General features: G+C 26.8%; 1 protein-coding gene across 1 annotated transcript; it reads left to right on the plus strand.

Moving 5' to 3' along the window:
* Window positions 1-27,438, plus strand: LOC113556104 (protein 5NUC-like). Its single transcript, XM_026960850.1, has 9 exons — window positions 1-360; window positions 11,629-11,832; window positions 13,245-13,446; window positions 19,234-19,428; window positions 19,539-19,696; window positions 21,503-21,617; window positions 22,873-23,049; window positions 24,500-24,703; window positions 27,306-27,438. The coding sequence occupies exons 1-9, from the start codon at window positions 16-18 to the stop codon at window positions 27,401-27,403; spliced, it is 1,698 nt and encodes a 565-aa protein (XP_026816651.1). The 5' UTR covers window positions 1-15; the 3' UTR covers window positions 27,404-27,438.

The following is a 27,438-nucleotide window of genomic DNA, read 5'->3' on the forward strand; positions in this document are numbered from 1 at the left end:
TACGGGCGCAGTACGATGATCGCGGCCGTGGTGTTGGGACTGCTTCAAGCGGCTGCGGCTGCGGCTTCCGGCCAGTTCCGGTTGACCGTATTGCACACCAACGACCTCCATTCGCACTACGACGAGACTTGTCGCGACGGCCGGCCCGGTAGCCCGTGCGGTGCGGCCGGCGGCTACGGCGGTTTTGCCCGGTTGCGCGCCGCGCTGGACGCCGAACGTGTCCGGGCGGTCGCGGACGGCGAGCCGGCCGGCGTCGTCCACCTTAACGCCGGCGACACGTTCAAAGGCACGCGATTCTACGACGTGCTCGGCTGGCAGGCGGCCGCCGATCTGATCGGCAATCTCGGCGTGGACGCCATGGTACGTATATAGTCGTCATGAGACGTTCGGTCGGAGCTTGCGGGAGTAAAGAAATGCATAGCAAACCGTGTTTTTATATAGGTCCATTTCCTCGCCACCCCCACCCCCCCCCAACGGCACTTGAGAAATTCAAAAAAACCGTCCACGCCAATCGTTTGTGCTCTGTTTGTGTCATTTGTGCCCCCCCTTCTAACCAGAGTTATACCGAGTGGGGCCAACGTGACGGCAGCCCCCCTACTTGAGAAATTCAGAAAACCGACCATGTCAGTCGTTTGTGATCGGTTTTTTTTTGAATTTCTCAAATGGGGGGGCTGAGTAAATGGACCTTTTTTATATTTTTTTCGAACTGTATATGAATAAGTTATAAGTTGTGTGTCTCCATTAAATTTTCAGGTTTTTGACGGTGAACAATCGTTTGTCGACAAAATAAAAATATAAAATGTCTATAAAATGCTCAAAAACTGTCAAAATATTTTGAAAATAATATATTATATAGCAGGGGTGGCCAACATGACTATGTACGCGAGCCACATATATTAATGCAATTATATCGAGAGCCAAATTATCTAATCTGTACTTTTATACCACAAAATTAATAAAGATAGCTAACATCCGATAAACATATCAAATTACGAAACATGAAATTATAAAATAATAATAATAAAAACATTTTTAGATTCTGAACGGAAAGATGAATGTATTGATTTTACAATGATGTGTTTTTTTTTTTATTTTTGTGTCTGTCATCGCGTTTCGGAGTAGTAATAATGCTTCGATTATTGACTTCAGCCCCTCTTTGAATAGGAAAATTCATCTAGTTGGTACTTTGGGTGGTAAAAAGTAAAAAATGTTCAGTAGTTTTCAAAGGCGTCGGGAAAAACCCTAAAAAAATAACGGAAAAATGGGAATTTTTACGCATATCCACTTTTCGACAAAATCGATTTTTTGATTTTGCTGTAACTCAAAAACGAATCATTGTAAATACTTGAAATTTTCACCAAATGTTTATATTACGGTTATCTGTTAACAATTAAATTTTCAAAATATTTTGACCTTTTTTAAACAACTTAAAGACAATTGAAATTTTCGACTTTTCTAAGTTTTTTTTCTCAAAAATGCCGATAAAAAAAATTTTTATTAGCCAAATTTTTTTTAAAATTTAATACAAAGTTTATTATAAGTTCTATTTATTGTAGTAAAATAAAAAAACAAAAATCGTTAGTCACAGTTATTGTTTAGAAGCATTTAAAGTTCAAATGTTTACGAAATATATCAAAATCGCGAAAATTTGCAAGGAATTTGAAGTTGAAAATTCATAAAATTTTTGTGATTCATACTTAAGGTTCAAAAAATCCAACACAAGGTATCCATAAGTTTTCCTTCAAGTAACTGTAAAAAAAATTCCAGCGTCAATGTAGAAAACATTTTATGACCGTATGAAATTTAATTTTTTATAAAATCGCGTAAAATAACGATATATTACAATTTAAATATAGGTATTAATATAATATATCCAACTAATTATCATTAACTGACAAATCATCTCCGTTCAGAATCGTTTAACGTATACAATGATACCCTTTATTGCATTCAAATTTAACACATCCATTATAGTGACCAGTGACCTACTCTCCATCTCTATACTATACAGCGAGCGATACCCACTTGCCCACTTTTTTTTTTATAAATGTATGTAAAAAAAATTAAAATTTTGGTTTTTGTAAATAAGACCGCGAGCCGCATACGTCGACGAAGAGAGCCGCATGCAAGGTTTATAGATTATAAAGGTTGCCTCATATCGAAAATCTGAAAAAACGGGAGTGGGAGAAATCGGACTTTGTGAAAAGTTTTTCTACTTTTTATGGGTTTTTCAGAAAATCTTTAAACAAAAAGACAAAATGTCTGGAAAGTAAAGTTTGATTTTTTTATAATATAAATATTTACTTTTTATTTTTTAATTAGAAACTTTTCCTAATCATTTTGTTTCAATATTTTTCTTTTAGTCTTTAATTATATTATTTTTAGCACAGTAACAAATAATGTCTAGTTTCTACTTTAACGTGTAAAAAGAAAGTTTTTTTTTTATTAAATATTTTTGATCAAATTTAAGTTTTTTTAAATTATTATTTGAGTGCTTATAATGATGTTTTTAAATGATGATTTTAAGTGCTTTAAGTCACGAGCCTTGCTAATAACATAATAATAAACATATGTCAAACACAAATTCACATTCATTAGCAGACAAAGATGGCAGTAAGTATATTAAGCATTGAAACCATGGCCGCCCGCGAAACTCTCCTACGGATGACGTTATGCGTAATAAGACGCTGCGGGGGGATTGCTTTGTTTTCATGACTATGAAGCAACTTGTATAATCTATAAACCTTGAGCCGCAATTTGGCCACCCCTGTTATATAGTTTATATAAAATGCTAATATGAACGAACATTTTGTGAAAATTTAAAGTACCTTCATTCGTTCGTTTTTGAGTTCACCAAAAAACAAAACAGATTTGGACAAAAATATATTTTTTTTTTCTTTTAGTCATTTTTAAAAGTACTAAGCATTTTTTTTACCTTTTACCTTTCAAAGTACCAACTATAGATAAAATTTGCTACAAAAAAGCTCTATCAAAACTAATGATTGGACACTTTTTTTTGGACATATCTATATGAATAAAAAAAAAATCTTTGTTAAACCAATACGTTTTCATCGCTACGATTAGAATCTAAAATAAACATACATTTTATAGATTGATAAGTTTGGTTTCCTAAAAGTTAAATAAATCGTTTTAATGAAATTTTAGAATCCTATGTAGTATATATTACGATATTCAATTAAACATCAAGCTTGTGGTATTTTATATTGCGTCGTTCGACGACGATGGTGTACTATATATGTGGTGACATGGGTATATATGTGCGACCCACAACGACGTCGGTCAAAACGGTTTTGTGTCGTTTGTATAAGACAAAAATAATAATACAATTTTCACAACCAGTGACGGGTGATGGTGGAAGGGGGTATGTGAGTCAAAGGGGTTATATATATATATATTATACAAGGACAATAAAGGACAATGCGATCCATGTGTGTATACTGTATATATACTATACGTATGCCATGCGGAGTGGTGCACTAAGGGGATTCAATATTATATCCTTGCGATTTTATTCCATTTATTTTTCGATTAACCTTTTCTCGAGACAGCTAAAAGACCCGTGTTGCAATGCGACTCTGTGAATCGGAAATCCAATACGAATTGCATTACAGATGAGCTTTTCAAATCTCTGCGTATTGGCTGTTTAACATATTGTTAAGCGCGATACACACACATTTCGACGGTTTTCTGACGGACAGAGCTTTCGGTTCAGGGATCTATTCTGTACGTCGTATGAGCCATTTTATAAGAATAGTCTGTACGACAATAAATTGACGATATAATGCTCAAAGCTATACGAAATGTGTGTATTATCCCATACGAATGTCGTTCGTACAACTACGGGCGACGTATAAAATAAACTTAATAAACTCCCAAATCGTATACAATAAATGTAAATATAACGACTATAGAAACGATACACTCGCCGGAAGCGCCGTGAGTTTTGTTTGAAGACATTTTTTATTATTATAATATATAGAACGATTTAAAACCCGGGTTAAAAATCAAATTTTTTTAAAAGCCAGTTTAAGTATCGAATTTTTTCATTTTTCCAACACCAAAACCAACATTTTTCGAGTCTTGAGTTAAAACCCAAACTTAAACCGGGAACTTTAAAAAACCGCTAGTTTAGGTTAACAATTTTGGCAATGAATTATGAAAGTAACGATTTTAGACGTGTTTTTAAAATACACGTGTATACTAAGTTTATGTATTTAGTGTATACGTGCAATTGATTCGTTTAATTTATGTTTCACGCGTATGTAATGTACACATGTAATTAAATCGTCCAATTAATGTTTCACGTGTATATTTTAATATACATATTGTGTAATTAATATTTCACGAATTAAATAATTATATTTATCAAACAATTATAGTATTATAATTTATTATGAATTGATTTAAATAGATTATATTTTTAACATTTATATACTTTATATTAGAAGTATATAAACCTTTAATTAACACATTTACACGCCCGTGTATTAAAAATACACCTGAAACTTATAGTGCCACAAACCAATATACGTATGTAAAAACTAATCGAAATATACGCATAATTACATAGGTACACGTGTACCTATATTAAGTAGTAGGTACAACTGAATTATTTACTAATCTGGTCGAAATATTATTCATATTTTCTTATGAAAAGAATATTATTTTTAAATTTATTAATACATATCCAGATGATATTACTAACAATAATTTATGAACGTTATTCATAATACCGAATCTAAAACCTATTCTTAAAAAACAGTTCACAGAACCCAACCTGAAAAATGTTGAAAACACATCGTCAACGCAAATCAAAAGCTAAACATTTCAAAAACTGTTATCGAAACCAAACATCGTTAAAATTCGAAACCGTTTCTATATAATATACCCCTAACTCATCTCAAACTCATAATCCGCTTTAAATGGTGAAATTCATCACCAATTGTATGTTTCAGTTACTAGTCCTGTGTTAATAAAAAATAGATTTTTTTGAAATCAGTTTTAAAAGTTGTAGTGAGCGATATGAATGTTTACTACACTTATAATTAATTTTACAAGTAAACATTACAAGTATATAGCTTACAAATGATTTTGAGTTACATTTTATAATTTGTTTACTTTTGTGTATAATTTATTAGTCATAGAAAATAATAAATATTCATAATCGTTATTATTACATTCTCGACTTTAATAAAAATAACTAATACAGAAGGTACAATGTATGAACAAGCAAACAAACGGAATGCCAATGGCAAATACATGTATATCTACGTTCTATGACCTATGTAGATAAATTATCAAAATCCAAATATTTAAAAAAAAAAATTTACGTATGAAATGTTTGCAAATATTAATAAATTAATTTTTTTAATTTCAATTTTAATTCTATCGATTCTTTTAATATTTATTAATAATACAAATTTTATATTAAACTTATAATCTGTGATTTTTATACTTTATTTTAATAGGTAATTTTTGTACGTTGTTATTTTCTTTTTTCAATTGTTACTGTTATCTACTACATTATATTTTTATGTACCTTATGTAATTGGGTTTTTAGTTATTACCCGTAAATAAATTAAAATACATACATTTTACGGGCAATTAAAAAACCCATTTAATATTATATCGTGGTGTTGAATATTTCGATAACTACAGTTACTTTGGACGGACTATATATTATTAATTACATCTGCTAGTGGTACAATAAATATTTGTACATTCAAAATAAATATAAGAAATTGATAAAAATAAAAAAAAATCTTATTCAAAAAGTGATACGTATAGGTACTATTATAAATTGATTACAATCTATATGTATGCATATAACACAAGCTAATATTCAAGAAGATATATTTAACAATAAAGGCTTTACCATTACCATGTGCGTATTTAGGATTTTGTCTTGGGGAGAAGCCAGAAGGAAATGCATATGTATTTAACCGGAAGCCAAAATTCGAGGGAGTTGGCCGTCTCACCCCTAAAATCGCCTTAAAGTATAGTAATTTATAGAAATATAAATACAAAATGCGTTACCAAAATGATACATAACATGATCCCTTAGAGATTAAATGTTTTTCTAAAACAAAATTGAATAGCTTTTAAAAGTAGCTAGAGGTTAGAAAAAGATTATCATCTTGAATAAAACTCAATAAGATTTTAAATTCGACCCGGTTTTTTCTTTTCTCATATTCCTTATTTATCCGAATTATATATCCTTAAACATTATCTTTAGGGATGCAATATCGATCTAAACAAGTATATTAATATTAAATTAATGTCTGGAAAAATAACTAGCCTAATAAATACATAGTGTCTATAATGTTGTAACTTTACAATAAACCTACTTAAGAGTATATATATATATTTATAAATAAATGTTTATAAAACTCCATATTTATTTTCTCAGAATCAATATTGGGCATAGCATGATATGAGCATAATATTATTTGTTTTTGTTATCGACGTCTTTCGTCGTGGTTCAAAGTATGCTGTATGTACGCGAGTAAATAGTGTATAGCGTGTTTTTTCTGTATTATAAAAATATACATATTTAAAATCATAATAATATAAATTTCTTCAGGATAGGTATTTAAAATGGAAAAATTAAAATGTTATTGGGGAAATACATTAACCATATCATACTATCAACTCCCCCCCCCACGAAAAATAAATTGATGATCGCCAATAAGTACGGTATGGTATTTGTTATAATATATATCGAAAGTTATTATTATCAGTGAAAATTAATTTAAGTAACTTACTATGTTCGAAACGTGAAATCCCTAATATTTAATTTGGTGGTGGAATTTTGAATAAATTACATTATACAGCATACTCATACGAAAAATACATAAGGCCGTGGTACGCACAATGGTATACGTACGTTTTAAAACACCTTGAATATTTCCATTTATTATTTAAAGTATACGTAATCGGAAATGTACATCAGTATCATATGTTTTTCATAAAATGTTCTTACCTCCTTTAAAAAAAAAAACTACTATAATATATTCTTTAAGAGCGGTTTAGAATATTTATCCAAATGTATACATTTCTAATTAAAGAAAAATATTAATGCCGGTTTTTTAGTAATCATCTTAATTTATTTTTTATTTAAATGGTGTTTCGCAGAGAATTACATTTTTTAACAATGTATCACTTTTGTTAAATACAATGGTTGACAGACACTACAGTGTACACACTACCCTCAAATAATAATATTATATATATTGGCAAATCTGAATTGGTTCCCGGTAAAGACTTTCAAAAAAAGCGAAATACGATCTAATAATATTATTTATTATTATCATTACATATTTTCCATCATTATACTCCCCTGCTAGGCAAAAGTGCCGTAAAAACCAACAACGCCAATTTGAGAATAATGCAGTTTAGTATTTTTCATTTTATTATACTTTTATTATTTGTTAGTCTATTTGATTTAGTATAAAACATAGCCACCTTTATAGTTTTTTTTAACGAAGAATGCAATGAAATAATAATTTAAAAGTATTATTCGCTTATTATACGAATAAAAGTCACTTTTATTATTATAACTTAGCAATATAAGCTGTTAATACTTTTATTTATTAAGGATAAACCACCGTAAGTAAATTTTACGGCATTTTTGCTTAGTAATAATAAATCGTCTAAAAATGTATTTGCTAGAGTAAAATGCCATATATAGAATTATATAAATAAAGATATGGCAATATACTTATAATAATTATAAACATGAGTTTTATTACAAATTAATATTATTATTAAAATTAAATTAAAATAATTATTTGAAATAATAATAATAATAATCACTTATAATAAGTACGTAAAAATGGATTGTAATTTTGATAAAAACCGCGATTTATGTCGAATTAGAATATATATATATATATATATATGCTAATCGGTGAAGTACGGTACCAATGTTACCCAAAACATTAAGCGAGACTTATAATATTAAATTAAATACGAGTAATTATAATTTAATGAATAATCTGGGAGAACATTTTTAATTTATTAACAGTGTGGAAACCAATATTATTGGATTTTCATGTGATAGCAATTTGGAAGTATTACGTAAAATCAGTGGCGGACTATTAACATTTCAGGTCGGGAATTTTTTTTGCCAGGCCAAAAATTAACAGAGGACCAACGATTTGGTCATAAATATGTAAAAAAAAAATAATAATGATATAAAACGTTTATTATTTAAAAAATATTTTCAACATTTTATGTAGATATAAAAAATTACACATAATATATAAGATATTTTTATATAGTTATAGTGTACACATTTTAATATAATACCTATATATTAAAATTAACTCTTAAAATAATTCCTTTTTTACATAATTAGGTTTATTTTCATAACTTCACTAGTTTCCCCGATTCTGTTCATTAAAATATCGTCATCTATAGAAGCTAAAGTTCGCTTTTCCACGGACATCAAAATAAACGCTTCCAAATTCTCATGAGTATTTATTAATCGATTTTTTATGAATTTTAGTGTTGAAAATGACCTCTCACATGCTACTCGTGTTACCGGTAGTATTAAAAGATAATTATAAGCCAAAGATAATACGCACTATTATACAAATTGTATTTGACTAATAACTTTAAACAGCAACAAGCATAATTTTTGCATGTTTAACAGGTCATATTTAATCCGGAAGTTTCTTCAATTTCTTGGTATTCATCTTCTGAATCGAAATTTTCAAAATTATATTCGTCTTCAGCTGTTTTTTTTTAAGTTATCCCAAATATTACCAAAACTTACTAATTCTCCTCTTAATTTTTGATGAAATTCTTCCAAATCATCATTGATTGTAAATCGGATTAAATTTTTAGAGAGAACTTTCAAGGCTGTTTTTTATAAACCATGTTTAAAACTATTGAAGTTGACTGGGCATAGAAACGATAAATCCATGTATAATGGACTATTGTTCACAAATCTTGAATTCATACTTTCAACTTGTCTATCCATCACCTGATTATGAATTTCAACAGTATATAGATCATTTCATAATAAAATTATAATATTATCGATTAATATAATACTTAAAATCACAAGAGCTGATAAGGTAATACCTATTTATTATATTTTTATGTTTTTCGTATACTATATATTTTTAATTTCTAAAATATTACCAGGCCATTTAATCTATTATTGTAACGGGCCACTGGGATTTGCCTCGGTGTCTCACCAGGCCAGTCCGCTCCTGCGTAAAATTAAAATTATGTTTATTGACGGTACTTTCAAAAGTAGTCCCATGCTTTTTTACCAACTTTTTCAATTAATGGGTTGCTACTATGCCCTTCTAGTTTTTTTTTCAAATAAAAATGAAATTATGTTTATTATTATTTATTTTATACTTTTTTAATTAAAAATAAAGATTACATTTATGTTAAAAGTTACAATTTTGAATTACCTATGTTAAATAAATAGATTAGTTTAATTAGATACATAATGCAATAAGCAAAATCCTTGATAACGTACGATAAATTTTACTTCCTATTAAAAACGATAAAATTTTTATTAGTTTACCGAAAATGATAGGCAAATTGTTGAAAAAATGTATAACTATAATTTTCTATTCGATGGAATATTTTTTTTTTACATTTATACCTACTCGTAATTAAATAAGTTTTGAAAACAGTATATAATTCAATTTTACATCAATACATGCAATAAATATTGAATATTTTAAAAATATGCAGTAGTATAATGCAAAAAAAAATTACTCTGATTATCTCGAAAGTATTACAATTCGTAACATAAAAATATATACTTACAATCGTATAAAAATACGAATACGCACTCCAAATACATAATTCTGTAGATATTCACTATTGTTATGCCGGTAATATTATGTTCGACGAGAATTAAGTCAGTTAGCCTTTTTTTGCGTGCTGAAAAACCTTAAAGTTATACTAAGAAAAAAATAGACAGGAAATAATATTTTCACGTTACATTATAACATAGTAATAACCGGATGCTCACTTTTAATCTCGATTCGCTCTCGTCGCCATATACATACTATTATATTATTATATAGGGGATTTTCTATTTTTACTCGACGATAAATCATTGAGTTCGGAAACACGGTTCTTAGCTGGGCTTTCTTGATAATATTTTATAATAATTACAGTCTTAAAATGTTTTGAATTTGTAAGAACGAAAAATAAAACGAGGGAAAATTATAGATAACCGCTCTGCTATAAACGGAATGTATCTCATCATTATTGAAGACAGTCAATCAGCCTATAATATAATATATTTTATTTATAAGTAGTAGTTTATTTTTTGAAAATAGTTGGTAATACGCGGTAAATTTCATTTTTGCAGAGAACATTTATTATTTTAAAATATAATAGTATATAATATCTATATAATGTTTTTATTAACTTTTGAGTCAATACCAACTTACCCCAAAAACGGCGTGAACAAGTTTTTGATAAAATAGGCAATAGTATACAATGAATAATATGTTTTGAATATATCTTTGTATAGGTGTTTAAAACTTAATAATATACGTACGAGTTTTAAATCCCCACAAAAAAAATCATTTTTTGAGATACAACGAAATAACTTAATTCGTTCTTTTTCGTTTAGTTAATTAATAATTTCATTAAATTTTAATTTTTAAGTCTTACATATTACAATAGAACAATTTATGATTTTGAACAATAAAATAATTTGAACATTTTCATGATTTTAAAGAAAAATTAGGCTATATTGAAATGTTTATAAAAAAAATTATTTATTTGTACGTTTAACGTTTCTGTATAATAAAATAAATATTTTAGTGTAAGAACTCGCAAAATATTTTCAATTTTTTTTACTAATTTCAAATTTCTATAAATAGCTCAAAAAGAATCAAAATATTTTGGAAGTTATACCATGTATAGAAAATGTGTATATAAGCATTTGATAAAAATATTAAGTGTGGTTATTCGTGTATGAGTTATTACAACTACAGTAGAGCGTCGTTTATCCACATTAATTGGGACCGATTTGGATAATCGATTTGTGCAGATAATCAAATGACTATTAAAAATAAAGTTAAAAACTAATTTACCATGTGTATAACGTACCTATTATATGATAATGAGCCATAGTAGATAATAAAATAACATCGCATTTCATAATTTGTACACGAATAAACGAACATAACAAATAATAAAACTAAATTCAATTCAATTAAAAGTATATTTTAGTAGTATAACAACAATTTTGTAGTGCAGAATGCGGATAATCGACGCTCTACTGTAATTAGAAAATAGATTTTGCCAAAAACCGGCACAATTCTCGTTATTTCCTATTATTTTTATTTTGAAGATTATTTTTGAAAGTATAGGTATTTGAAATTTAGTAAACGGTTTATTAAAAAATGTTTTAATTCGTGAAAAATAACGAGAAGACACTGCCAGTCAATGATAAACTACGTGATATTTAAATATTTAAATGTATCAAAATATAAAATATTATAACACGACAAGGTTAGGTAAACTGTATAATGTTATTATTATAAAATATTATTATGATCGCCGTAGATAAAATTATGGATCTATAACACAATAACAATTTTAAACTTTTGCATACAGTGTTTAGGAAATCACGAGTTCGAAGACGGTCCAGAAGCACTGGCACCGTTCCTGAAGTCCAAAAACATAAGTTCAATACCAATAGTCGTTGCAAACATACACACGGAAGAAGAACCGAGTTTAACGAATATTCAACCGTCTACGGTTCTGACGGTAGGAGGGCACACCGTAGGCGTGATCGGTTACCTGACACCGAACACGGAAGTAAGCAGCGCTCGATTGTTTCGTTTATAATATAATATGAGTGTTTATTTAAATTAAATTGTTTTTCTATATTATTATTGGGTATTTATTTGATTTTACGATTATGTTCGCTGTTCGCAATTAACAAAGGCGAAAATACACACCATTTTTTTTAAGCTTACTTTTTTTTTGCAACATTCAATTTTTTTACATAATTTTACTTATTTACAAAAATACATTTTTCACTATTTTTTCATCGTCGGGTTAACTATGAATCATTTGAAATTAATTTTTCGTCTATTGATATTTGAAATAATCATTTGTCACCCTAGTAATAAATATATTTTGCTTCTTATATTCATTATTATTTATAATAAGGATTCATATTCAAAATAATTTATTATGAAAATGAAAATATTTTTTTTTCGTTTAAAAATAAATCTCTTAAAAATGTATTATAACAATACGAAATGTGTTGTAAAAAATAATATATATTGAACATTTTCGAAAAAAAAAATCAAAAGAAGCCAAATAATATGTAATTTATTGATGAAATAACTGCTTAGTGTGGTATCTTGCCTTGTATTTTTAGGTACCTTTCTTTCGAGTAATATTATGCATAACTATTTACCAAAAATGTTTACCTCCATTTTGAATTTAAAATTTTCAAGTAGGTACTTATACAGTTATACTTAGAGACCAATAGAACCATATTTTCGATAATTGAAGCTTTTATTCCACTTAAATAGTGACCTGTATCGTCCTATCGATACAAATTGATTTTTTTTCAATTTAAGACCACTGCTGTTTACTGTGAACTAATAAGCAGGCAAATTTCTTTGAGAATGAACATACAGAACTATACATTGAACAAGCAATTTATGACTTATTAAAATACAGGGAAGCCTTAAAGAAATATACTAAGCCATTATAGTTGATTGCAGTTCTGCAAGATCTTCATCAATTTATTTTTTACCGGTCAAAGTTTTAGAAATAATTCATTACAACGAATGTAATCCGTGGTTGTTAGACATTCTATTTAAGATACGTTTAAGTCATCGTATCTACTAACCGATAACCCATTATCATGATGCTTGGTACAAAAATTTGGAATAACACGCAATAACTATATTCGTTAGAATTTCGATTTAAATTCATCAAAACTTTTAAAAAAGTCGTATAAAAGGGAAAAAATGTGATTGTATATTGAAAAAAAGTTTGATATTTAATAAAGAAAATAATAAAATCTGCAGAAATAAAAATATACGGTCTCTAAGTATTCTTGTAACGTCCAAAAATTATAATTTCAATGAATCCATTATGAACGGGAAAAATGAGCGCGAGTACGCTCAGTGAATCACCTTGTCGTAATACCTATACTGTAAGATTAGCGATTAGGACGTTTGATTACTGCTTAAATCGTACTTTTACAGTTTATGAATAAAGTGGGCAAAGTTCGGATAACCGACGAACTTCAGAGTGTCAGGACTGAAGTGGCCAAGTTAAAAAACGCCGGGGTGGAGTTCATAATAGCTCTCGGGCATTCTGGTCTCGAAATCGACAGGCAGGTGGCCAGAGAAGTGGACGGCGTTGACGCAGTCGTCGGAGGGCATTCGCATTCATATTTGTATAGCGGTAAGTTTATCGCGACAAGCGAGGCGGAAGAATATAGGTAATTGCGATAAATTTACTTGAAAAAATGGAAGCGAACAATAGTCGATAATATATGGTAATAATACGCATTAGGCTGGATAGAATAAAATAAAATACTTTTAAAAAAAAAAAATGCTTTTATGACCTTTAGATAATATTGTACCGTTTTCCCTTTAGATGTTGAGCGTGCTATACATAATATTGCGTATATTTAAAACTTTATCATGTTGTAGCTCAAAGCCTCAAAGGTGTACCATGAAATTACTTCGGTGAAGTTTTATGAAACAAATTATTCCTTATTTGTCGGCAACGTTTTATAATTATGTTCTGTGGCATCTACTTGCTGTTTTCGGTAAGACACTTATATAGGAGGTGAGAGTCTTAGAACAGACATTTTCAGCATATATCGGTGTTAATATTCGAATTTATAAAATATTTTGATTTTTTCATGCGTATAGAATTAATGACAAATATAAATAATTTATGTACGAATAATATTCAAACAAAACATATAAATATATAATTTTATTTCCACGCGGTTTAAAACTTTATTAATTAAAAATTATTACGGAATCTTTTTTTTATCTTTCAATTTTATAATCATAAAACCTATACACAGTATATACGTGTAGTAGAATAAGGGATGTTTGGATGTTTTTATTTATTTAAAATGGCTTGTCGGCGTTTATGAAGAACTATTCAGTGTTGAAACTTAAGCATGAGGTTATAAGTCGTAAAGTTTTTAAACTATGCGTATTATTTGTCATTTTATATTGCAAGTTTGGCTAATACTGTTATCGTACGCAAGAAAAGAAAGAAATAGGTTTATGAGATATTGGTGAAGTTACTTCATCATTGTCGAAAACTTATGATTATTGTATGGCTTAAGGAAATGTGTGTTATGAAAGTCACGTGTAATCATTAACACATTTTAATAAATATAAATATTATATATATGTCATAATTCATAATACTATATTAATTCCTGTATGTGTAACCTAAATATTATTATTTCATATATATTACACACACGCACAATTAGAAGATCAATCAAACATGTTTATAAAATATCATCTCCATTAGTTAATTAGATGTTAATTTTCCTAGGTTATTTATAAATTATGACTAGCTACTATATCATTATTCATCAATAATTGGCTTATTTATTTACATGCGTACAGCAAGTTCATTTTATATTAAATTATTAGTTAATTATATATTTATGCAAGATGATCAATTTAAGTATCTATCACATATTATTTCGAAAAGTTAATTTTTTTTTTTAATATAATATCTTTTTTACACTATTCGATGTCAGTGCAAAACAAAATTTTTGAAAAAATTACTAATTACTACAATCCTTGTGGTTATCATTTTTTAATTTTATCCTTTATTGGACATCACATATTTTTAATATCGTAGTACTAAAAAAATATTTTTTGGGGAGTTTTTTATACAAACAATTCGAATTTTGAACAAGTAGTTAATTAGTTATAATAGCATTTACAGTTTAGATGAACTGAAGAGACACTGATGAAGCATACCCCGTAAAATATTCTACTTCGGGATGTGGAATTAAAAAGACATGTCATCATTAAAAAGAGTAAAAATGTAATAACAAATTATGTAAAAATAATAATAATATGAAGAAAAAAAAATAAAAACTTTTCGAAATAATAAGTGTAGGTACATTAAAGTTAGTTAATTAGACAATTAGATAACACTTAAATGGATCACTGTGTAAAAATCATTATGTAAGTACAGCAATCCCTATCGATAATTAGTAAAAGTGATATAAGTACGCTTTTTGAAGTGTGGTGTAATATTTGTTTTCATAATCTATTTAGAAATATTATTATTTTATAGGTATTAAAAGTGTTGTAGATTGTAGTATAAGAGTGTTAACATTATATTATAATATACAAGTATCATCATAGTATGTAGTAAATTATCGTTAACACGCTGCTCTTATTATTATTATATTTATTATATACGTTTTTACATATTATACCTATTATGTACCTATAATGTATATTTTCAAACGGTATTGTGGATATAGTCATACGTCAAGCTGTATTTTGTTAAGACCGTAAGCCTATATCGTATATACGTATATATATATAGTTTTATTATAGAATAGAATATAGAGCCGTGCAGTTGTTTCCCAGGAGAACAACAAAATTATTTAAACCTCGGGTGCATTATATAATAATAATATCATAAGAAAAGGTTAACAACCCTTATTATTATTATCCGACTGGCACGTTGAGCAGGAGTGAATCGCATTCCGGTAGATCACCTGTTGCGTGTATATACGATATAAATATACAGAGTGTACTGCGAAGTAATGACAAATGAAATAACTCGTGTTCTAATCGATATTTTTTAATTTTTTTTTTCTTTTTCATAAAATGTATAGACGCTTGTACTACAACAAGTGTTTCGTACAGAAGATAAAAATATTCAAAATAGCCAATTTATAAACATATTGAAAAAAATAGTTTTAACTTTTACAGTTTTTTAATTTGAGTAATCTCTTTGCGACTTATGAACGGTTAAATATTCCTTCGACTTTTCGCTACTGTGAAATTTATCAAAACCAAAAGACAAAAACCAGTAGTCAAAACGAAATTTTTATCTGGAGTTAACAATAACCATTCTAGAATTCTGATAATAATATGTACAATTTAGTTAAAAATAGCAAAAGGACAGAAAGGTCATAGATAACAAAGAATATGATTATCGTATTCGTTTTGACTTTTGGTTTTAATAAATTACCCAGTAGTAGAAAATCGTTTCATTAACCGCAAACGGACTCAAATTAAATGCTGTTAACGTTAAAACTTCTTTTTTCAATATGTTTATAAATTGGCTAATTCGATTTTTTTCAAAAAAATTTAAGTAAAAATGTTTAAATTACGCGTGTAGTACAGGCGTCTATTAGTTTTATGAAAAAGATAAATAAATAAAAATATCGATTAGAACACCAAGTTATTTTATTTTTCAGAACTTCGCGATACACCCTGTACATATGTATACTATGTATAATACAACAGCTGCTTCTCAACACCATCCATGGTAGATCCTTCTCGCGAGTTCATAAAAAAAAAAAGACGAAAAACATCATCGTTCATCAAATGCGTGTAATATAATTTATAGCCATCAGTTTGGAACATTGAATTCATTATGAATAATCGTGTGTAGAATAATAATATTATATTGGTACACCTACCCGACTATTATACAAACATCATATTTTGTGATCGGACGTTGGTAATTAATGTTATATTGATGTTGGATAAACGCCCAGTAATAGTTCTATTCATTAATATAGGCACAGTTTGAAATGTCAACGAGTTTAGAGTTTCTTATTGGAGACGAACTTTTGACCAAACCGTTATGATCGATGAATTATTTAAAACAGAGAAGTTCATACATAAGATGACTATTAATATTACAAATATATTAAAATATATGGCATATTTCCAATGTATTTCACCATGTATGCAGTGTGGGCAAGGCTGGGCAAGTTAATGATTTTTTTTAACTCAGTTAAGTTAAGTTAATATACATCAATAAGAAAAAGTTAAAAAAGTTAAAAGTTAATACAATTTTTGGTTAACTCAGTTAAGTTAATACACATTTTTTTTAAACTTATTATGAAAGTTATTTTTTTTTTTTTATTCGTTAGCGTACTTTATTTCTTATCAATACACAATTAAATTATGGACTATAATGCTTATACAGTTATACTTCATATAACATACAGTATTTCTATATAGTATGTGTTTTATTTAATTTTTTTTCTTTTCTAACGAAAAAAAAAATAGTCATCTAAATAATAGTTAACGTGCCTTAAAAGCTGAAAATAATTAATTTACATTATTAAATAAAATCTTTCATATAGATATTATTTGTGTGTTTGTAATAGAATATTAGCGTATTTTTTAATAAAGAATCACAAAATATTTTATTAAATTGATAACAAGGTATTTAATATACATATTAAAAACAGTTTAGTTGTTTCTATCATTATATCATTTTATAAATGCACAATAAAAATATTTTATGACATGAAAACAACTGAAATAGATAATGTAAAAAAAAAAATTAACTTAACTTATTTCTTAAAATGAAAAATAGATTCGTTAATTTCACGTTAACTAAAAAATAAATTTAGTAAGTTAATAGTTAAGTTAATGAAAATCCAAACGTAACTAGTTAAGTTAATAAGTTAAAATTAACTGAACTCTTAACTTATTAACTCGTTAATGCCCAGCCTTGAGTGTGGGATATAGTAGGGTTGCAGGGGGTGCATTGGGGCTTCAAGGTTGTGATTGTTTTAGAAGCCTCAGGTAGATGTCCTAGACTTGTTAGTTTTGTAAGGAAATAGATTATTAATAATATTGAATAATGATCAATAAAATAATTAAGAATTTAAGAAATTATTATTAGATCCGTGTGACTATTACTATTACTATTACTATTATCTCTACGACTCGTGACTACAGGTACTTAATTGAAATTTTTTCTCTTTTAAATCTATCTTCACTTTTATCAAACATAAAAAAATTAAGAATTAATGCATCATAAATATTAGATATACTTTGTAAACAGTAATTTTACTTATAAGACCCAAGAGACCTCTGATATTATTATACTGGCACCCTGGCCTCCCGAGACTTGACTTAAAACCAGCACAGGTCTACATTTTTTTCTACTAAGCATTTTTAAAATATGGTTTCGTGTACAACAAGTCATCGAATTATTATATACGTACCTAAGTTCTAAAGATTAGGCAGGTGATGAGTTTCTGGTATATCTACCTAAACAGTTGACAGGCGGGCGAGTTGTGTACGAGGGCAAATACGGTGATGTATTATGTACCAATATTATAGTATAAAATAATAATAGTAATAAATAAATATTTGATCGACTGTGAACAACTGTCTGTGTTATAAATAATTTAATCTCGTTGAAATATTTAATTTTTTATATAGATAACGTGGGCTGTGTGCCTGCGTTAATATGAACTTATATTTTTAAAACGAAAACCAACAATTTTTACTTACATTTTTTAAACACATAGTTTATATAAAAAAAAAGTTAATTAAAACTAGAGGTCTACATTTGAACGAGAGATTTAACTACAACAATACCTCTGCATAGCGAACACTCTTGGTCACCGAAATATCGTCTACTATTCAAAGGTTTTCGATATCGAGAGGTGTTTTTTAGGGACACTAAAGGGATCAAATTTTAGAAATTCATAAAAAATAAATTTGTAAAAAAAAATACTCGGTAAGATAAATTAAATTATAATATCATTTTTTTTTATGTTTTAATGATATAATAATTTTAATATTTTAATGATACATATAATAGTTATAAAAAAAAATCAATGCATATATACATAGGTACAATTTAATTTGGCTAGAAAAAAATTAGTTGTTGAACATGTTCGTTACCGTTTTACTAGTGTAAAGCGTTTTTTTGTCGTCGGTTTGTCATTGTTTTCAGATTGAGATTAAAATTGGTGTCTATCATTCGGAGAGTTCGTTATTCGGATGTTTTTCCATTGAAAATAAGTGAAAATATCCCCGTTCTCAGACAAATACCTACTATTAGGCGATGTCCACTATTGAGAGGTGTTCGTTAGGAGATATACTAAGGAATAAGGATAGTTATTCACGATATTATGATGATAATATAGGTTTGATAATATAATATTAGGTTTTACTACGTCCCAATATCTTTTGTATTATACAGGACCACCGCAGGACACAGAAACGCCGGTGGGGCCATACCCCGTGATCGAAAAAAGAGGTGAACAAATTGTGCCCGTAGTGCAAGCATATGCGTTATGCAAATACTTGGGGAAATTGGTTTTGACTTTCAACAGTGAAAAGCGTTTAGTCAGTGCCGTCGGTGCGCCAATTTTTTTGGACCAAACCGTTCCTCAAGGTAAGTGCAATCGATAAAAATTATATACTGACACGTAACAAAATGCCTATATTAGACTTTGTTTTCGTGCGTGAGTGTTCGTGAAAAAAAATAACGCTCATAGATTTCAGATCCGAAAATGTTGGAAAAAGTCGAATACTACAAACAAGTAATGGGAGAACCACCTACCGATATAGCCATCGGAAAAACGCAAGTGTTTTTGGATGGCAACTGTAAATGCGCGGAGACCAATTTGGCCAATTTGATAACCGATTCTTTTATACGCATAGTGAGTATAATGACGATTCGAGTAGGAATTTTAATGCGCTTAAAAGCCAATTGAACGTACCTTTTTAAATAGATTGCTTCCGGTAGATGTAACAAATAATCACTTTGAAATTACTCGTACAATAATTATACCTAAAATAATATGATATAAATCATAAATCATAATATAATTTATGAAAAAAATAATCGTCAATAAGTCAAATGCCTGATGATGTACAATAATCATATTCAATACTAATTTTAAATTTTTTCAGTATTTATACTTATTTTGTGCATAATGTTTTATTGTTATTGTATTATAATTTAATTTATTTATTTTAATTTGATATTATTATTTTTCATACTGATTCCCTATATGGGTGCGTTGGTCTTTTCTATTATACTACTTCTTATTAATATTTTAGTATCGATTTGCATACATTTTTTATTTCTAAAAATGTATATATTTTTGGGCGAGAAAAACAACTGTTCAATTTAAAATTAAAAGATCTTAATTGTATATTTAATATCTATATTCAATGAACTTTCTAATTTAATATTATTAACTAATAACTATAAAGTATTTATATTCTAATAATAATAAAAATATATTTATAATATTAGTTTGAAACCACAAAAAGAAAAATGTTTAATTATTAATGAAAAATATTCTAAAAACTTGAATAATATTTCCCAAATTTTTTTATGCTTTTAAACTTTAAACGCTTTAAAATTGAATTTGTCCATAAATGTGATTAATTGCTTATTTTTATATTAATTTAAATTATGTATAGGTTGTAATAATTAGTAATTATTATGACGTTTACAATTATTTTTACAGTAAACGTTTGCTATTTCGTAGAGCATAAACTTGTTCAAAATTTAAGACACACGCGATTTGAATATTTTATAGAATCGTTTTATTTTATTTTCTCTTGAAACATAATAATATATCATATTATATGCTATATTAAGCGGTAAAACTACCATAATATTGATTTTTGAATTATAAATTTATTGCATATTTTTAATTCCACGGTCTCCAGCTAGAGCCCAAGAAAATATGTAGATGTTTAAATGTCAAATAGTGAAAAAATAGTAGTATTGATAATAATAACACTTACATAGTTACATGTATTGTAGTCGAGTATTAGTAGAACCACAGATTTTTGTTGCTGGACATTGCTACTTACTCAATTTCACTTCATTTCCCAGTTTTCTATAATCTCAATTTTAAAATTTTATGAACAAACTATATTGCTGGAATATATTTTAATGTTTATACCACAGAAGTTCTAGAGAAAATATCAATAATTTCCATTATAAAATATGAATCATGTAAAATTAATATAGCATATTCTTGTAAAATTTCAAGTATAATTCTAACGTACCTATTAGATAATAATTTACTCTGAAAAAAAAAATGTATAAAAAAATCCAATATTAACAATTATATTAGATTATTTATTCATAATTAAGTTATGTGTTATTGTTATACAGTTGATTAGTTTTAAAAGATTTTTATATTTTTTAATGAAATATTTACGAAAATTATTTTTTTTTTATTTTCTATTTGAATATATTCTGCCTTTTGTATAAGTTAGCAAATATAAATACTGAGTGTTATCTGGTACTAAAAGTGTATGATTGTTTATTGATAAACCAATGGTTATTTTTTGTTGCAACTATCAATATCTAAAATAGATTTTTGATTTTATAAAATATGTTTATCGAATTTAAATAAAATAGTAGTCGACGAATATGTTTTACATATTATATTGTATTTTATTTTATTTTTATTAATATTTTATCATTAAAAATATTCTAGAATTTGAAAAATTTGTTAAAAAACAACGTGACTTTAAGAGGCTGGACCGATGCCGCTGTAGCGATTACACTAAGTAGTAGTATTCAGAGTTCAATAGATGCTTCAAAATCACAAGGTAATATAAGATTTATATTTATAAATATTATACAAATTATTCAATGTGATAAATATATGATATATATCTCTATAAAAATGGTAATTTGTTGATTTTTTTCATATCTTTTTTCCCCTTAAATAGGCAATGACAAAAAAAAAATATTCAAATTCTGATTTTTGGAATTTTTAGGTACATTTGTCTACTTAAGAACAATTTTTTTCAAATACTTCGAATTTTGTGTGCCATTTAATAAAAGCATTACCAATTTAAGTTTTTTCTACAGTTTTCCTGTGTATAATTAATTAGAAAACTTTAAATGTTTATGTATTTGATTTTTTTCAATTTTTCAAAATATAGAACATATTAATTATTTTAAAATAATTATATTACGTTTTACCGGACATTATTAACTTTATGAATTATTGTAAATTTTATGAATCCTATTCATTGTATGATGCGCATGGCTAATGAATTACCTATACCTTTTTAATTTTTATTATAACCATACATTATCTCATTGTTATCTATCTATTAATATGTACTATAAATTGAATATGTAACTGGCTTTACCCGTTATGTCTTAAATAAATAAATGTTTTTAGTAACGTTATTTTTGTCAAACAGTTTGACATTTGGAATTAAATACTTGAAAATGTTTAAATAAAAAAATATAAAAACTAAATTAAATACATTAAATTTCAGTGTTAACATTGCCAGAAGAATAACTCTTGAAATGTAATTGTATTACCTACTGTAAATATTAATTTTTTATAAATAATTTATAGAAGTCGTTGTGAACTTTCTTATTTAAGGAACCTTGGTACTTGAAGATTTTTAATTTATTTATTTATCTTAAATAACTAATTATATTTGAGATCGATATACGTATGAATATTTTTGTTTATAAATATTAAAATAGAAAGTATCCATTAACACGTTGGGAAATTAAAAACACTGTCAATCACCAGTAGTTCTCTGTATTAAATTTAATTATTTTGTTAGGTATCTATTTTTACATTGTTAATATCTAAGTCTTTTGCTAACAATTATCGCACAATTTATTTTGTACAAAAAGTGATAAAATATTATAACAATAGATATTAATCTAATATTATATCGTATATTTTTATATATGTGTGTATAACTATTTAATCAAATATAATATTATTGTTTTATATTTATACAACGATATTTTCTATTTGTTGTATGAATAATAAGTACTTATGTATATTATATTTTAAATATTTATATTGATTTGTGTACTTATTATCAGGTAATATATATGAAGCTGACATTCAGCGAACATTGCCATATAAAACTTCTCTATGTAAGGTGACCATTACTGGAGCGACGCTGCTAAAAGCACTAGAGCACAGTGCATCCATGTATGATTATGCAAACTGTTCAGTTCCAGAAAAAAATATATATGGAGGTTTCATGCAAATGTCAGGTAAATGCTGGGAAAGTTATATGGGATGTTTTATCTCATAAGTTAAGAAAATATAGAGAAAAAAAATTGGGCAAGTGGATATACCACTCTACTCTATACTAGGTTTTGAGTAAACCACTGTAGCGAATGTGGTAAATTTATTGTAATTAAATTATATAACATTTCATACGAAAAACGGTTCTGAGCGAAAACGGTCTGTCAGCCTATATATTACTAAATATTTAACATGATAATATAATTATTTTTATATTGCTATAAATGTAATTTATTTTATTATTAATATTAAAAAAGATTTATTTAATGTTTAACGAAAATATTAAATTTTTATAGATATTTATAGGAAAAAAAACTAAAAGCGTATTTTAAAATATTTAGAATATTATACGATGGGCCTACAATTTTATCACGAACCTCCTTAAAGTAACAATTAGATCTAATTAGCTACTTGAAACTACCACTAAGTTTAAAATTGAAGCATTTTTATTGCCTCAAAGGTTGACGAAAATCACAAGAAACACATATAATTTTAAAATCAATACAGTTAATGCTCCGCTCAATCTAAAATATAAATTAAAATTAATTCATTACTTGTATTGCATTATTAAAAGTTACTTTTATTTTTTTTATCTTTTAACTTTTATCAGTTAATGATAAATAAAAAGTTATTTTACTTAGTTAAAAATTAGGTAGTTTTACTTAATTTAATTTAATTTTTAAGAAAAAATAAATATTACAATTTATGCAAATTTAATAAAAGATTAATATTATACTCAAATCAAAAAATGTAAATTAAAAATTCTATAGAGTTATATTGATAAAAAAAATAACAGAAAAGGAAAAACATTCATTGATAGAGTCTTATATCGTAGACGTTATTAATCATTTAACTCAAATTTTTAAGAGAATATAGCACTAACTTATCTTCAAATATCTATGTTATTGAAGAGTTTGAAATTGATATGTGTTGGGTAATACAGCTGCAATAATTGTTTATGTAAAAACTTTTCAAAATTCAAAAAACCACATTTCGATATACTTATTTCAGATTGTTATTTTTTTTATCATTATGTTTTTTGATTTATATTAATTAAAATCAAACCACTGAAAAATTTTTTGAATATTTATTTTATATTTCACTAACAACTATTAGTTGTTTAATTAATAAATTACTACAGTATTAGTAGGACTTAAAAAAAAAAAAATTTATATGGCTGTCAATTCGCAAAACCATCACTACCAATAAAACCAAATCCTACCTATTCACAAGCCCGATTCAAATATTTACGTTACTGTATGTAGTTAATCTCGAAATAATTTGAAATTTTCGAAATTGGTCTTTTTATGATAATATCGTATTTTCAACTCGTATTATATAGTCGAACCATATCATATATAATACAGTTTATTATTATATTCTACCTAAAATACGTCTTGTTAATTTCTTTTTCAGGAATGCACGTCACTTATGACATTAAAAATGCCGTGGGTTCACGGGTACAGTCTGTGAAGATTCAGTGCTCAGAATGTAAGTTGCCATCTTACGAGCCAATTGATCTGGAAAAAAAGTACACGATAATCATGACTAAATACATGGCATACGGCGGAGATCAGTATAAAATGATCAAGGATGAACTTATTAGCATTAACATTTTAGGTGAGTGTCATATATTTTTCGCGTAAAAAACCACTACAATTCAACAATAATAATGATATACAATACAAATTAGATTATACGGACTAATCAAAATTATAAAATCATAAATACAGATAAAAAAAAAAAACCATTATTTTATACTCTATTCGGTAAAAAATATTATGTCTAAATGTTTGAATATTATTTTAATATAATTTTTTTTTTTTACATTTTTGAACTATTTCAATAAAATTTAAAAAATAATGTTTTGTTCACAATACCGATAACTAGAAATATAATTATTTAAACATGCACATTTACAGGGTTGGATAAGTTTACGATTTTATTTAGTTATAACTTAAAAGTTACCTTAACTTTTTTAAAACATAAAATTAAGCATTTTATAATTATTTATGGATAAAAAAATAAAAAACCGATACGAATTTGGATATTTTTTAAGTTTGGTTTGCGAGAGGTTAGGTGGTGAATGATGTTGAATCTCTGGAAAACTTTTCCTCCATTAACCAAAGGTTAGAACTGGAGATAAACGATACAAATTTTTGGAACCATTTAAAGCTGTATTGACGTTTCGTAAATAAAAATTGGAATAAATACTATTATTTAATTATACATTAATATATTATTATTTTTTATTTTTTGTTTAGTCAATTAGGCGAAAAGCCTATAAAAATAAAAAGATGTGCATAATAAATATACAATAATTAAAATTAATTATAATATACTTAAGTGAAATAGAAAAATTAAGTTATATTACTATTATAAGTATATACGTCATGATTTATTTATTTATTATGTACACTAAATTGTACATACATATATATTTTGAAATCACAGGGAAAACAATAATGATACAATTACTCCGAATCAAAACTATTTTTATATTTTTGTTATTTATCCAATTATCTATGTATTTTGATTGGTCCCATTAAGTAGTGCAAAAAATCCAATAGAATATTTTTTCCATGTGTTAATTTTAGTGTATAGGTACTCCTACCAGCTCGTTGGAAGTGAATGAGTCAGTTAAATGTCAACTAATATTCTATTTATATAATGACACACACGAAAATTAGAAGACAATTATTGTACATTTCCTTATTTTATTTTATGAAGTCTTTGACGGTTTAATGGTATAATATAATAAGTTACGTCGCTAATGTGTATAGATACTGCAATAAAAAAAAAAAGAAAAAAATACGTTCGCAGTAAAATAATCGGTTTTAGTTTCCAGTTTCCAAACAGCATATAAATGTAGGTTTCATGACGTATAATTTCCACTATTACATTATTAATTTATCGACAGCTTTATCTGTCACTATAAAATATTTTAATTTGCGTTTAATTTTCCTACTATACGCAGACTATGTAGTTAAGATTAACAGCCGATTTTAATGTTGCAAATTGTTTTTCTTTGTGTGTATTTTATTTGTAGAGATATTTTTCTCGAAGTTTGATCGCATATAATCTACACAATTTCATATGTGCATATTAATTCACCAGTATTTATTTATTACTCATACTAGCCGCGTGTGCATAAATAATTACTTTTGTATAAATATGCCCGTCGTACGTGACTAAAGTGTGTTTGGTGTAATTAAATACGAAATTGTTTGATGCATAGTAAAACAATAAATTCCTTACTGTTCGGAACAAATCTAATCTTAAAAAGATGTAATTCCACATTTACCTAATCTGTAACCACTGATGATAGATATTTGATATCCTTTGCGATGTAAGTTTAATTTAAACGAAGTTATTAACATGTACCTGAGTGAGAACACGTGAATTAGGGGAGATATTAACGTATCGTTTGAGTAAATTAGATTTGTTAGCCTTTACCTATCCAAAGTCTTGAACAAATAAGAAAAACTGCAGTAAATACGTGTAAAAATAAAATAAAATATAGACCTAAACTCAAAACTAACTAAATTTATACGTTCAACTTTACTCACGACATTATCTATTCCAAAAATAATATTTAATATAAAAATATAAATATAGAATATATTTTCATATAATTATAGACAGTGTCTGCACCGTTAAAACACCGTAATACACTAAACATTTTACATCAACTTTAAAACTTTTTTTTCAAAAAAATGTTACGTTTAACGATGAACCATTTTGTTTTGTAAATAAAGAAAAAAAATACGGTAAAAATATAGTATTCAGCTAAACTTAAACTTAAATTGTTATGTTTCTAAAAATAGAAGGGAAAATGTATTAAATATATTAGGCGTCCGTATGACTTTTGGTCAAACTATATAATATAAGTTTAATGATATGAGCCCACCCAAAAAATTAGACATATTAGGTGTCCATATAAATTTTTCCAAACGATATGTGATTTTGAGTCATTTGCTCAAATAAAAATTGCCTTGATAAAACACACATATTTCTTCGATTAAGAATTATTTTTTATCAAACGTGTGTAAATTATACATTTTTAAACATTTTTAATTAAATTCGATTGCCAGGTATTTACCTGTATGGTAGCAAATTATTATAAAAAATACAACTTTACTTACTCTGAGAAAATTCTGCGCAGTTTTTTTTCTTATCAATAATAGAATGTAATTGTTATAATTATTGTTTTTTTTTCCAGAATTCTTAGAAACAGACGCCTTATTATCGTATGTCAAAGAAATCACACCAATTTATGCTGAAGTAAATAACAGAGTCAAAGTTTTGAATTGTAAATGAAGAGAATCGTATAATATATTATAATATCATAATAA

This window comes from Rhopalosiphum maidis, chromosome 3, assembly GCF_003676215.2.
Source record: "Rhopalosiphum maidis isolate BTI-1 chromosome 3, ASM367621v3, whole genome shotgun sequence".
In the NCBI taxonomy this organism is placed as follows: domain Eukaryota; kingdom Metazoa; phylum Arthropoda; class Insecta; order Hemiptera; family Aphididae; genus Rhopalosiphum; species Rhopalosiphum maidis.

Bases quoted from the DNA above. Each gene is read 5' to 3' on its own strand.
- LOC113556104 (XM_026960850.1), top strand. From the start codon at position 16: ATGATCGCGGCCGTGGTGTTGGGACTGCTTCAAGCGGCTGCGGCTGCG. The intron at 13,447-19,233 runs GTAAGTTTATCG...TGTATTATACAG, and splicing joins GCATTCATATTTGTATAGCG to GACCACCGCAGGACACAGAA. The intron at 19,429-19,538 runs GTAAGTGCAATC...CATAGATTTCAG, and splicing joins GGACCAAACCGTTCCTCAAG to ATCCGAAAATGTTGGAAAAA.